The sequence below is a fragment of the Anomaloglossus baeobatrachus genome, chromosome 3 (assembly GCF_048569485.1).
Source record: "Anomaloglossus baeobatrachus isolate aAnoBae1 chromosome 3, aAnoBae1.hap1, whole genome shotgun sequence".
NCBI lineage: Eukaryota > Metazoa > Chordata > Amphibia > Anura > Aromobatidae > Anomaloglossus > Anomaloglossus baeobatrachus.
Window position 1 is genome coordinate 181776392 of NC_134355.1, and position 13551 is coordinate 181789942.

A 13551-nucleotide genomic window follows, 5' to 3' on the forward strand; every position below is an offset into this window, starting at 1 on the left:
AAGATAAATATCGGGTATCCAAGGCCGATGTTTACCTTGGTTACGAGCGTCTGCAGCTGTCAGAAGCCGGCTCCCAGTCTAGTTCCCCTCACTCCCGATCACATGACTCCAATGCCCGCCCCTAAACATCCAGTGCAGGATCCTGCAAAAAAGAGAATTTTGTTTACTTACCGTAAATTCTTTTTCTTATAGTTCCGTCATGGGAGACCCAGACCATGGGTGTATAGCTACTGCCTCCGGAGGACACACAAAGTTACTACACTCAAAACGTGTAGCTCCTCCCTCCTAGCATATACACCCCCTGCTAGCCAGTCCTAGCCAGTTTAGTGCAAAAGCTGAAGGAGGACATCCACCCACAAGTAGAGATAGAGTAAAACCCGGAATAACCGGAGCCTCTGTCTACAACAACAGCCGGTGAAGACACACGGAACAAGAAACTTGCCAACAGGCAATAGGGAGGGTGCTGGGTCTCCCATGACGGAACTATAAGAAAAAGAATTTACGGTAAGTAAACAAAATTCTCTTTTTCTTTATCGTTCCTATGGGAGACCCAGACCATGGGACGTCCCAAAGCAGTCCATGGGTGGGAATAAACAGACAACTGAGAAGCAGGAAAACCCAACTTCACAAATGGGCGACAGACACCTGAAAGATGCGTCTGCCGAAGCCCGCGTCTGCCAAAGCAAGAGCATGCCTTGGATAGAGCTTCGAAAAAGTATGCAGACTAATTCGAGCTGCCGTCTGACAGACCTACTGAGCCGTAGCCTGAAAGCCGATAAGGCACCGACAGGTCTGATCAAATGTGCTCTGATCCCCAGCGGGGAAGGCACTTGAGTACACTTGTAGGCCTCGGAAATGGCCGACCTAAGCTAACGAACAAGGGTCGGCTTAGATGCAGAGAGACCGCTATGCTGACTAGCAGTCAGTACTAGAGAGAGGTGCACCGCCTAATAACGGCGGTGCGAGACACCTAGATCCGGGGCGCCCGCACCAGATCCAGGATATGCAACGCTTTCTCAAGCGATGAAGAGGAGCCGGACAAAAGGAAGGCAGGAAAATTGCCCCGGATAAGGTGGAAGCAGTAACCACCTTAGGGAAAAAAGTCCGGAGTCGGACGGAGACCACCTTGTCTTGATGCAAAAGACCAAAGAAGGGAATTTTGTTACTTACCGTAAATTCCTTTTCTTCTAGCTCTTATTGGGAGACCCAGACGATTGGGGTATAGCTACTGCCCTCTGGAGGCCACACAAAGCACTACATTAAAAGTGCAAGGCCCCTCCCCCTCTGGCTATACCCCCCCCGTGGTATCACGGGTTCTCCAGTTTTAGTGCCAAAGCAAGAAGGAGGAAGCCAATAACTGGTTTAAACAAATTAACTCCGAATAACATCGGAGAACTGAAAAACCGTTCAACATGAACAACATGTGTACCCGCAAACAACAAAAAAACATCCCGAAGGACAACAGGGCGGGTGCTGGGTCTCCCAATAAGAGCTAGAAGAAAAGGAATTTACGGTAAGTAACAAAATTCCCTTCTTCTTCAGCGCTCTATTGGGAGACCCAGACGATTGGGACGTCCAAAAGCTGTCCCTGGGTGGGTAAAGAAATACCTCATGTTAGAGCTGCAAAACAGCCCTCCCCTACGGGGGTGTCACTGCCGCCTGCAGGACTCTTCTACCTAAGCTGGCATCCGCCGAAGCATAGGTATGCACCTGATAATGCTTGGTGAAAGTGTGCAGACTGGACCAGGTAGCTGCCTGGCACACCTGTTGAGCCGAAGCCTGGTGACGTAATGCCCAGGACGCACCCACGGCTCTGGTTGAGTGGGCTTTTAGCCCTGAAGGAACCGGAAGCCCCGCAGAACGGTAGGCCTCTAGAATTGGTTCTTTGATCCATCGAGCCAGGGTGGCTTTAGAAGCCTGCAACCCCTTGCGCGGACCAGCGACAAGGACAAAAAGTGCATCGGCACGGCGCATGGGCGCCGTGCGGGAAATGTAGATTCTGAGTGCTCTCACCAGATCTAGCAAACGTAAGTCCTTTTCATACCGGTGAACCGGATGAGGACAAAACGAAGGCAAGGATATATCCTGATTAAGATGAAAAGAGGATACGACCTTAGGGAGAAACTCCGGAATAGGGCGCAGCACTACCTTGTCCTGGTGGAACACCAGGAAGGGAGCCTTGGATGACAGAGCTGCCAGCTCAGACACTCGCCGAAGCGATGTGATCGCAACAAGAAACGCCACTTTCTGTGACAGCCGAGAAAAGGAAACTTCCTTCAGAGGCTCGAAGGGCGGCTTCTGGAGAGCAACTAGTACCCTGTTCAGATCCCATGGATCTAACGGCCGCTTGTACGGGGGCACAATATGACAGACCCCCTGCAGGAACGTGCGCACCTTAGAAAGACGTGCTAGACGCTTCTGAAAAAACACGGATAGTGCCGAAACTTGCCCTTTAAGGGAGCTGAGCGACAAGCCCTTTTCTAACCCCGATTGCAGGAAGGAAAGAAACTTGGGCAATGCAAATGGCCAGGGAGACACTCCCTGAGCAGAGCACCAGGATAAGAAAATCTTCCACGTTCTGTGGTAGATCTTAGCCGAATTCGACTTTCTAGCTTGTCTCATTGTGGCAACGACTCCTTGAGATAATCCTGCAGATGCTAGGATCCAGGACTCAATGGCCACACAGTCAGGTTCAGGGCCGCAGAATTCTGATGGAAAAACGGCCCTTGGGACAGTAAGTCTGGTCGGTCTGGCAGTGACCACGGTCGACCGATCGTGAGATGCCACAGATCCGGATACCACGACCTCCTCGGCCAGTCTGGAGCGACGAGTATGATGCGGCTGCACTCGGATCTGATCTTGCGTAGCACTCTGGGCAAGAGCGCCAGAGGCGGAAACACGTATGGGAGCTGAAACTGCGACCAATCTTGAACCAAGGCGTCTGCCGCCAGAGCTCTTTGATCGCGCGACCTCGCCATGAATGCCGGGACCTTGTTGTTGTGCCGGGATGCCATTAGGTCGACGTCCGGCACTCCCCAGCGGCGACAGATTTCCTGAAACACGTCCGGGTGAAGGGACCATTCCCCTGCGTCCATGCCCTGGCGACTGAGGAAGTCTGCTTCCCAGTTTTCTACGCCTGGGATGTGAACCGCGGATATGGTGGATGCTCTGTCCTCCACCCACATTAGAATGCGCCGGACTTCTTGGAAGGCTTGCCGACTGCGCGTCCCTCCTTGGTGGTTGATGTATGCCACCGCTGTGGAGTTGTCCGATTGGATTCGGATCTGCTTTCCTTCCAGCCACTGTTGGAAGGCCAGTAGAGCAAGATACACTGCTCTGATCTCCAGAACATTGATCTGAAGGGTGGACTCCTGCGGAGTCCACGTCCCCTGAGCCCTGTGGTGGAGAAATACTGCTCCCCACCCTGACAGACTCGCATCTGTCGTGACTACTGCCCAGGATGGGGGCAGGAAGGATCTTCCCTGAGACAATGAGGTGGGAAGGAGCCACCATTGTAGGGAGTCCTTGGCCGTCTGGGAAAGCGAGACTTTCCTGTCCAGGGACGTTGACTTCCCGTCCCATTGGCGGAGAATGTCCCATTGAAGTGGGCGCAGATGAAACTGCGCAAAGGGAACTGCTTCCATGGCTGCCACCATCTTCCCTAGGAAATGCATGAGGCGCCGCAAGGGATGCAACTGGCCCTGCAGAGGAGATTGCACCCCTGACTGTAGTGACCGCTGCTTGTTCAGCGGAAGCTTCACTATCGCTGCTAGAGTATGAAACTCCATGCCAAGATACGTTAGTGATTGAGTCGGTGATAGGATCGACTTTGGAAAGTTGATGATCCACCCGAAAGACTGTAGGGTCTCCAGCGTAGCATTCAGGCTGTGCTGACATGCCTCTTGAGAGGGAGCTTTGACCAATAAATCGTCTAGGTAAGGGATCACCGAGTGTCCCTGAGAGTGCAAGACTGCTACCACCGCCGCCATGACCTTGGTGAAGACCCGTGGGGCTGTTGCCAGACCAAATGGCAGAGCTACGAACTGAAAATGGTCGTCTCCTATCACAAAACGTAGAAAACGTTGATGTTCTGTAGCAATTGGCACGTGGAGATAAGCATCTTTGATGTCTATTGAGGCAAGGAAGTCTCCTCTGGACATTGAGGCAATGACAGAACGCAGGGTTTCCATCCGGAACTTCCTGGCGTGCACATGTTTGTTGAGCCGTTTTAGGTCCAGAACAGGACGGAACGAGCCGTCCTTTTTTGGAACCACAAAGAGATTGGAGTAAAACCCTTGCCCTTGTTCCTGAGGAGGGACTGGGATCACCACTCCTTCCGCTCTTAGGGAGCCCACCGCCTGCAGCAGAGCATCTGCTCGGTCTGGATGTGGGGAGGTTCTGAAGAACCGAGCTGGAGGACGAGAATTGAACTCAATTCTGTACCCGCGAGACAAAATGTCCGTCACCCACCGGTCTTTGACCTGTGACATCCAAATGCCGGAAAAGCGGGAGAGCCTGCCCCCGACCGGCGATGCGGAGGGAGGGGGCTGGAAGTCATGAGGTAGCCGCTTTGGAAGCGGTACCTCCATTTGCTTTCTTGGGGCGCGTGTGAGCCCGCCACGAATCTGAGTTTCTTTGCGTCCTCTGAGTCCCTTTGGACGAGGTAAATGGTGTCTTGCCCGAACCTCGAAAGGACTGAAACCTCTGCTGCCACTTTTTCTGCTGAGGTTTGGTTGTTCTGGGTTGTGGTAAAGAGGAGTCTTTACCCTTAGACTGCTTAATGATATCAGCCAATGGCTCGCCAAACAGTCTATCTCTAGATAAAGGCAAACTGGTTAAACATTTTTTGGAACCAGCATCTGCTTTCCAGTCCTTTAACCACAAGGCTCTGCGCAAAACTACCGAATTGGCGGACGCCATTGAGGTGCGACTGGTAGATTCTAGGACCGCATTGATAGCGTAAGACGCAAACGCCGACATCTGCGTGGTAAGGTGCGCCACTTGCGGCACTGCTGGATGTATGATAGCATCCACTTTTGCTAAGCCAGCTGAAATAGCCTGGAGTGCCCATACGGCTGCGAATGCCGGAGCAAACGACGCGCCGATAGCTTCATAGACAGATTTTAACCAAAGGTCCATCTGTCTGTCATTGGCATCTTTAAGTGAAGCGCCATCCTCCACTGCAACTATGGACCTAGCTGCGAGTTTGGAAATCGGGGGGTCTACCTTTGGACACTGTGTCCAGCGCTTGACCACCTCAGGGGGGAAAGGGAAACGCGTATCTTTAGATCGTTTAGAGAAACGCCTTTCTGGGTGAGCGTCGTGCTTCTGGATTGATTCTCTGAAGTCAGCGTGATCCAACAAAGCACTCAATTTACGCTTGGGATAAAGGAAACGAAACTTCTCCTGCTCCGCAGCCGCCTCTTCTGCTGAAGGGGCTGGGGGAGAAATATCCAACAGCCTATTGATGGCTGAGATAAGGTCGTTTACCATGGCATCCCCATCCGGGGTATCAAGGTTGAGAGGGGTTCCAGGAATGGATTCCTGATCACTCTCATCAGACACATCACAGGGAGACTGATTGCGCTGAGACCCTGAGCAGTGTGATGACGTCGAGGGTCTTTCCCAGCGAGCTCGCTTAGGGTGGCTGGGGCTATCATCTGAGTCATAATCCTCGGCCTGTGAAGCCGGGGACCCCCCTGTGGGCTGGATTAATTCCAAGTGAGGGGGACCTGAGGACAGAGGCCTCGCCGTGCCCAAAGACTGAGCCCCATGCATAGATTGCAAGGTTTCAAGGATTTTTGCCATAGAGACAGACATATTATCAGCAAAAACTGCAAAGTTTGTCCCTGTCACCGGGGCAGGACTTACAGGCGTCTCAGCCTGGGTCACTCTCCCTCCTGACTCCGGCTGGCGAAGCAGCACCGGGTCGGAGCATTGCACACAATGGGGGTCATCGGAGCCTGCTGGTAGATTAGCCCCACATGCAGCACCCGCAGTATACACAGCCCTAGCCTTGGCAGCCTTGCGTTTTGAGGATGGCATGTTGTTGCTTCCACAGAGTGATCTGGGAGATGCAGCCAGAAGCGACCTCACAGTGCAAGAAATACAATATCTCTATATCCTACACAGTACACCGATACACCGTGAGGCACTAGAGGGACCAGCACAGAAAAATCGCTTACCGCCCGCTTAAAAAGCGGGTGTGTGGTCGCCAGATAGCCCCTAGTCCAGGTCTCCCAGAGCCTTGCGTCCTTCCTCCAGCCAGACTGCATGTAATGGCTGCCGGCGTCCTAAGAGAGGAAGGGGGGCGGGCCCTGGGCGTTCCTGGCTAAGAGCGGGAAGCCTGCTTCCCTCTGTGCCTAGTGTGAGGGCTGGAGCATGTAAATCAGGCTCCAGCCCTCGTCGCTGCTAGCGAACAGCGTCTCTCCCCTACCCTGAATGACAGGGTGGGGGCGGGAACGAATCGGAGCTGCCGGCGTCCTAGGCCCAAAAAGCCGGGGACTCAATTTATAACCGCCGCCGCCGTAAAAGCGCGGACGGCGGATCCCCGGCGCACCACAAGTCACAGCAGCGCCGCCCGGTCCAGAGGGGGTCGGCGCTGCGTTCCCATACACAAACAATCCCCCAGTAATCTGTAGGGACACAAACTCCAACGTTGCGGTCCCCGGCGCACTACAACACCCAGCCAGCCCGGAGTGTGTCTGTGCCTGCCGGGGACACAGAGTACCTGTATGATGCAGGGCCTGTCCCTGATCGTACTCCTGCTCCGTCTCCATCAGGTTCTAATGGGTCTGTGGATGGAGCCCGGCGTCAGAGCTGAGAGGCCGGCAGGATCCCACTTCCACAGAGCCCTACCAGGGGATGTGGAAGGAAAACAGCATGTCAGGCTCCAGCCCTGTACCAGCAATAGGTACCTCAACCTTACAACACCATCCAGGGGTGAGAAGGGAGCATGCTGGGGACACTATATGTGTCCTCTTTTCTTCCATCCGAAATAGTCAGCAGCTACTGCTGACTAAAATCTGTGGAGCTATGCATGGAATGTCTGACCTCCTTCGCACACAAAGCTAAAACTGGAGAACCCGTGATACCACGGGGGGGGTATAGCCAGAGGGGGAGGGGCCTTGCACTTTTAATGTAGTGCTTTGTGTGGCCTCCAGAGGGCAGTAGCTATACCCCAATCGTCTGGGTCTCCCAATAGAGCGCTGAAGAAAAAGGGGGTGACTCAGAGAGAGTGCAGCCAGAACTCCCTGGCAGGAAATTATAGCCACTAGAAAGACTACTTTCTGTGAAAGATGAAACAAAGAAACCTCCCCAAGAAGCGCAAACGGGGGTTTCCGGGAACCGGGAGGACCGGATTAAGGTCCCAGGGCTCCATAGACCGCCGGAAAGGCGGAATGATGTGAGACGCGCCCTTAAAAGGAGCGCACCGGAGCCAGCCGGACGATACGCCGCTGGCACATACCGACAGAACGGAGACCTGTCCCTTAATGAGGGATAGTCCTAGCTGTAGACCGGACTGTGGAAGGGACAGGAGGGTCGGCAAGGCTAAAAAGGTCCAAGGACACCTTGGAGCTCGAGTCATAGCGGAGATGACTTCAGGAAGGATACCAGAAGTCGCCAAGATCCAGGACTCAATAGCTACGCCGTCAATCCGAGAATCCAGAATTCTGACGGAAAAAACGGACCTTCTGAGAAAAGGTCTGGACGGACCGGAAGATGCCATGGCAATCCAACGGACAGAAAGAGCAGGTCAGGATACGAAGCCTGCCTGGGTCAGTCTGTAAGAGAATGACCCGACGGCCCCCTTCCCTGATCTTGTGCAGGGCTCTGGGCAAGAGGTAGAGACGAAGCTGGGATCAAACATGAACCAGTGTGTCTACCGCAAAACCTGAGGATTGTGGACCACGGTTGGACAGCTGAAATAATCTGCCCGCAGTTTTGACATCTAGGATGTGGGCTGCGGATACGGTGGACTAGGAGTCCCTTGTCCAGTGAAGAATGTTGAGGCGCCAAGATTGCCAGGCGGCTGAGTGTCCCGATCTGGAAATTGATGTAGGAAAACGCTGTAACGTTATCCGACTGAACTCGAATGTGCCTAGCCGCCAACAAATGGTGAAGGCTTAGAGAGCTAGAATACAGCTCTGATTTCTAGCCCATTGATCTAAAGGGCTGATTCGGACAGAGTCCAAGCGCCCTGCGCTCCGCGGTGGAGATATAATGCTCCCAAGGCGGAAAGACCAGCACCCTGGTGAGAATCACCTGGGACGGGGCCAGGAAGGAGCGTCCCTGAGACAGAGTGGTCGAAACCACCCCTGAAAACGAGCCCCAGGTCAGTGGCAAAGCCACCACCCCGTGGAAGGAGGGAGTTCGCGTGTACAGCGGACAACATCCAGTCTCAGAGGGCACAGGAGAAACTGGGCAAGGAATCGCTTCCATTGACGCCACCGTCTGACCAGCACCTGTATTTGGTGTCTGATAGAACGACGTCGACCGCCAGCGGAGGGACTACTTATCGACTAAGAGCGGCTTCACAAGAGCCGACAGTCTCGAATTGCGTCCTTGAGAGCCTCTGGTTCGAAGTCAGAGTGGACTTGAACAGAATGCCAAGCCACCCGAATAGGTTAGAGTGGCGAGAGTAAGCGAAATACTCTGCTAAGAGTCTGCACTGGATGAAGGCCTGAGAAGAAGGCAGTCTAGTGCAAACGATCACTGTCAATCCCTAGGGGTGCAGGACCCTAATCACAGCAGCCGCAATGAGAATACTCGAGGGGCCGTGGCCAACCCCAAGGGAAGAGCCACGAATTGGACCGCTCTGATGGCAAAACGCAGTCAACGCTGGTGTGAAACTGCGATTGACCGTTGCAGAAAAGCATCTCTGATGCCGAAGGCTGCGAGGGAATCTCCTTGGGTTCTTGATTGATCCGGTGAAAAAAAAACACACGGAACAAGACCGAGACTCCATGTGAAAACGCCACACCTGACCATGCTTGAAAAGCTAAAGATCCAGGTCGGAAGGCACCGCCCTCTTCGGGGACTAGAAATAGATTTAAACAAAAATCTCAGAACCGTTCCCAGTCGGGATTCGGTACAATTACTCCATTGGCCTGCAAGAAATGCCACGGCTTAAGAGAAGGCGGCGGCCTTGGAGCCGGGAGGAGGTAACAGAAAAAATCTGTTTGGCGGGTGGACAGAACTCCATCCTGTAGCCATGGGAGATATAATCCCGCCCCCACTGAACGGAGACGTGTTAGAACCATACGTCGCCAAGTGGAGAGAGCCTGCCACCGACTAGGAGGAGGTTGGCGTGGCTAGATAGCTCGGAGGAAGCTGACTAAGTGGCAGCATCTCCTGCGGTCTTCTGAAGACGCAGCTTCAAGCCAATTGGTTCTATGAACCTAGGCCGAGCTAGAGGACGATCAGATGGAGGAACGGAAACCACCGAAACCTCAACTGATTCCTGCCCTGGACAGGTTCCCTGGTTTAGGTTTGTGGCAAGGAAGAACTCTCCCCGCCAAGAGCTTCCTAAATTTCATCCAGTCGGTTCCGAAGAGACTGGTCCCACCAAAGAGGAGCCCAGCAAGGAACCTCTATAGAGGCATCTGCCCTCCATTTCCGAAGCCACAGGAGCCTGCGGACAGCGAGGAAAGTAGCCAAGACCACCACCGTGCGGTGTCCAGCATGGCAGACCTAGGCAGAGGATGAAAAGACTGAAGTCTGGAAGTTCAGGCAACCGTTTTGGGCATAGGGTCCCTGTGAGGGAATGCATCTCCTCTGAGGAGCCATCAGCCACTGACATAACGGTCCGGGCAGTGGACAGGGGAAACAGTCCTCAGAATCACGCTTCATGGGAAGCGACTGTCAGAGCGGACCCTGGGCTGGTCACAGGGACCTGAAAACCGGAGTGGTTAAGGAACACACGTTGTGTTCACCTAGATGATAAGGTAACTCCGGCGGATTGAGGTCCAGTACAAAATTAATGTACCGTGGGATCCTTATAGAGGTGCCGTCAGCCACTGATACAACTATCCGGGCTGAAAGTCTAGACACCGGAGTGGCCACCCTTGGCGAATGAGTACACTCCTTGACCACCTCTGATGGGAGGGGGAGACAGGCAGCAGAACCCCGTTGTGGGATCTGCAGGACAGGCTGTGGGCTTGGACGCCTGAAAACTGGAGTGGTTAAGGAACACACTCCTCGTCTTGTTAAAGGTATACTGATGCCTTACTGCCAGCGGGGAATACTCCCCTGATACAGGCAGATGGAGGTCCAATACAAGTATAATGGACGCAATCCAATCAGTCGCATCCGCGTCACCTACGGACGGATCAAAGTACCTAAAGTAGCGTCCGTGACATCCTCCTCGTCCAATGAGTCAGCTCGTAATCGGAGCTGCGGGACGGGGAGGACAGGGGACCCTGCGTCTCCCTGTCAGGAGGACGGGGTCTGAGAGCTTTGCTGAGCGAGCAGAAAACGCCCTGAGAAGGGGGCTGCATGCTCAGCAGATGCCGGGACAGGCCGACCCCTGGAAAAAAAGATTCCCCCAGGGGTCAGCCATCGACCGGAGCAGCTGGAGGGACCCTGAATGAGCCTCCAAGCTGAGGGGCCACAGTGGTTATGAGCTCGGTACAGCCGTACGAGACTACCAGCAGTGGATACCAAAAACAGCTTGCAGCCTCGCTCTGTGAGACATGCTGCAGAGGTGGGGGGCCATTTCTAGAATGTCTAGAATACCCAAGACAGGGGTCAGCCTGGGGAGACTCCAGGCAGAGGCACCACATAAGGACCATTACAGTGTGGGTCCGTGCCGGTTCAGGCAATATGAGTTTACATGCAGAACATGTAGTATACAGCCTTGGAGCTTTGCTCCTAGTGTGAGACATGCTGCTGAGGAGGTTCTATAATAAAGAATTAACTCCCTCAGAATGCCGTGATCGTGTATAAAAGTGCACAGCCAGAGGTTGTGACTTATCAGGCCGCTATTGTGAGTGCCCCCTCAGGTTCCAAGCCTGGACCCCCAGCCATATATCCACTCCCTCTGCTGCAGAGCAGCCAGCGCCGATCAGCGTACTAAGAACGCTGAGAAAATGGCGCCAGAGTGAGGGGGGGGGGGCGGGGGTTAACCTAGGAGCGGGAATCGGAGGGCTAAGGCATGTACAGGGGAGGGAATCATCTCCTAAAACGGAGTGTCGTCCCCTGTGCAGAGCGGCCGGCGGGCGGCGCTGCAGTGTCCCCTTGCATGAGTAACATGCAGGGGAACAAAACGAAACTAGGCCGCGGCTGAAGCCGGGGCCTAGAGTTATACATGCGGCCGAAAATCAGGCATCATCGGCGCGGTACTCAGTAAAAACTGAGAAACCGGCCGGAAAAACTGTAAAAAGCAGCATTATCAACATAAATCACTGTCCCCTCAATAAATCCACATTGTAGAAGGACCCTTGAACAACGTCTCTATACTTAGCTTTGAGACGCAGGGTCCAATCCCTGGTGGGGTGGGGGTCCAGTGCTCCGTCCAGCAGGGTCCTGCCAAAGGGCTGCGGATGGAGGCCGGTCTCCTGCAAGGCAGTGAGAACCGTGTTGGCTCTAACTTCAAGCCAGAGCCCATAAGGGATGGTGAAGGAGCGCGGCATGAAGGGATTTCTGCCCTGAAGTCAACCTTAACAGCACTGCCGCCAGGGGAGTGTGAAGGGACATGCCGGGGGTCCAGTGGACCCGCTTTTCTTCCAAATCTTTAGAAAAAATGAAAAATCAAAAAAGGATGCATGTGTGTGTGTGATCCTCCTGACACAAAGCTTGAAAACTGGCTAGGACTGGCTAGCAGGGGGTGTATATGCTAGGAGGGAGGAGCTACACGTTTTGAGTGTAGTAACTTTGTGTGTCCTCCGAAGGCAGTAGTTATACACCCATGGTCTGGGTCTCCCATAGGAACGATAAAGAAATAACAGATGCGTTTGCATACGTTATTTGCTGTAAAAGCAGGATCCGTATTTCCGCTAAAATAACGTTTTCAACGGATGTTAAAAAGACGTAGTGTGAAACCAGCCTAAGTTGGGACAGAGGGAGGTGGGGGTGGGCAGCTCCCTAACTTGGGACTGTCCCACTGGACCCAGGATGGTTGGAAGTTATGGTTCTGCTCATCAACACACACACACACACACACACACACACACACACACAAATATAACTACTCTCCTGACCTGCACATATCAGCCGGTTAGTGTCAGGTAGGAGGAGAGCGAGCTGTGCCTCTGCATAGTTCTATCGGTGATCAGAATGGATGTGGTGTCCGTAAGCTATTGTAGTTAGTGGGTGAAAGAGCAGAATTCCTAAAGTAGAGTCAGATTTTGATGGATACATTAATCTATATATAGTGATAACAGTGCACACTCAGAATAAATAATAAATTAATAATGTGATGTACCACGACAATGTTTCTGACTAGAATCATTCAAAGAGGAGCTCCCGGCCCCAGCCCACCAGGAGCTGGAGAGACTGCAGGGCTTTGAGCTGCTCAAGAGACAACTTAGGTGCCCCCTTCAAAATTACAAACTATACAGAACACAAAAACCTTACCTCATACATAACTTGTCCTGATGGTAAGCATTTTCTGTCCCCAAAAGCCAACTGCAGCAAATGAAAGCTTAAATCTCTGCCACTAAAGTGAAAAATATTAGATGATGAGAACACGATGCATATCTGTTAATTTTGAAATATAAAATAATTTTGGGAAGCGATGCAACGTCAGCGTTTGGTTTTAAACAATTACCTTTGACTTGTTTGAACTGCCCAAAGGTAACAGCAGTTTCGGGGGTCATTCTCAGGTTCTTGAAAAGTGACAGCGAAAACAGGGACTCTACCCCCTTCTATTTGAACATGGTATCTAATGTAAAAAAAAAAACAAAAACATTACATTACATACAAATGTGTACATAAATCCTTAAAATCTGCAAACTACACTTAAGAGTGCCTGCAGGCATTTTACACAACATAAATAATCATTGTGGTCAGATGTTTGTTGGAGTCTATAGCAAAATATCAAAGTGCTCTACATAATATCTGCAGTTCAAATCAATTTTCAATGCTCATTCTAATATTCGAGATCACTGAAACCTGGCAAAAGACATTAAATGTTTAGGGTTTAAGCCGGTTGCTCCATTGGCTTTTAAAAATAAACAGAATTTTAAAAAAAACAAAACAACCAAAACACCACGGTGAAATAAGTATCAAACACGTCACTAATTTTCTAAGTAAATATATTTCTGAAGGTGCAATTAACAAGAATTTCTCACTGGATGTCAGTAACAACCCATCCAATTCACACAGGGAAGACAAAAAAAAAAAAACAAAAAAAACAGATGTTCAGAAATTTAGTGATGTGTAATAATGAGTAAAATATAAAAAAGGAGACTGTCAAGCAAAGGCATAAACCACACAGGGACCTTCCAAAAGTAAAAGCCACAGCAGATTGAAAAGTGTATGCACATACAAAGAAGCCCTTAAAAAAAAAAAAAAAAAAAAAAAAAAAAATCAAAGGAAATGTATTCAGTG

General features: G+C 51.9%; 1 protein-coding gene across 1 annotated transcript in view; it reads right to left on the bottom strand.

Moving 5' to 3' along the window:
* AHCTF1 (AT-hook containing transcription factor 1) overlaps window positions 1-13551 on the bottom strand; it is a 253101-nt gene that overhangs the window by 214177 nt on the left and 25373 nt on the right. The window contains 2 exon segments of the mRNA XM_075339614.1: window positions 12577-12658; window positions 12770-12883. Coding sequence (XP_075195729.1) covers window positions 12577-12658; window positions 12770-12883 — 196 coding nt within the window.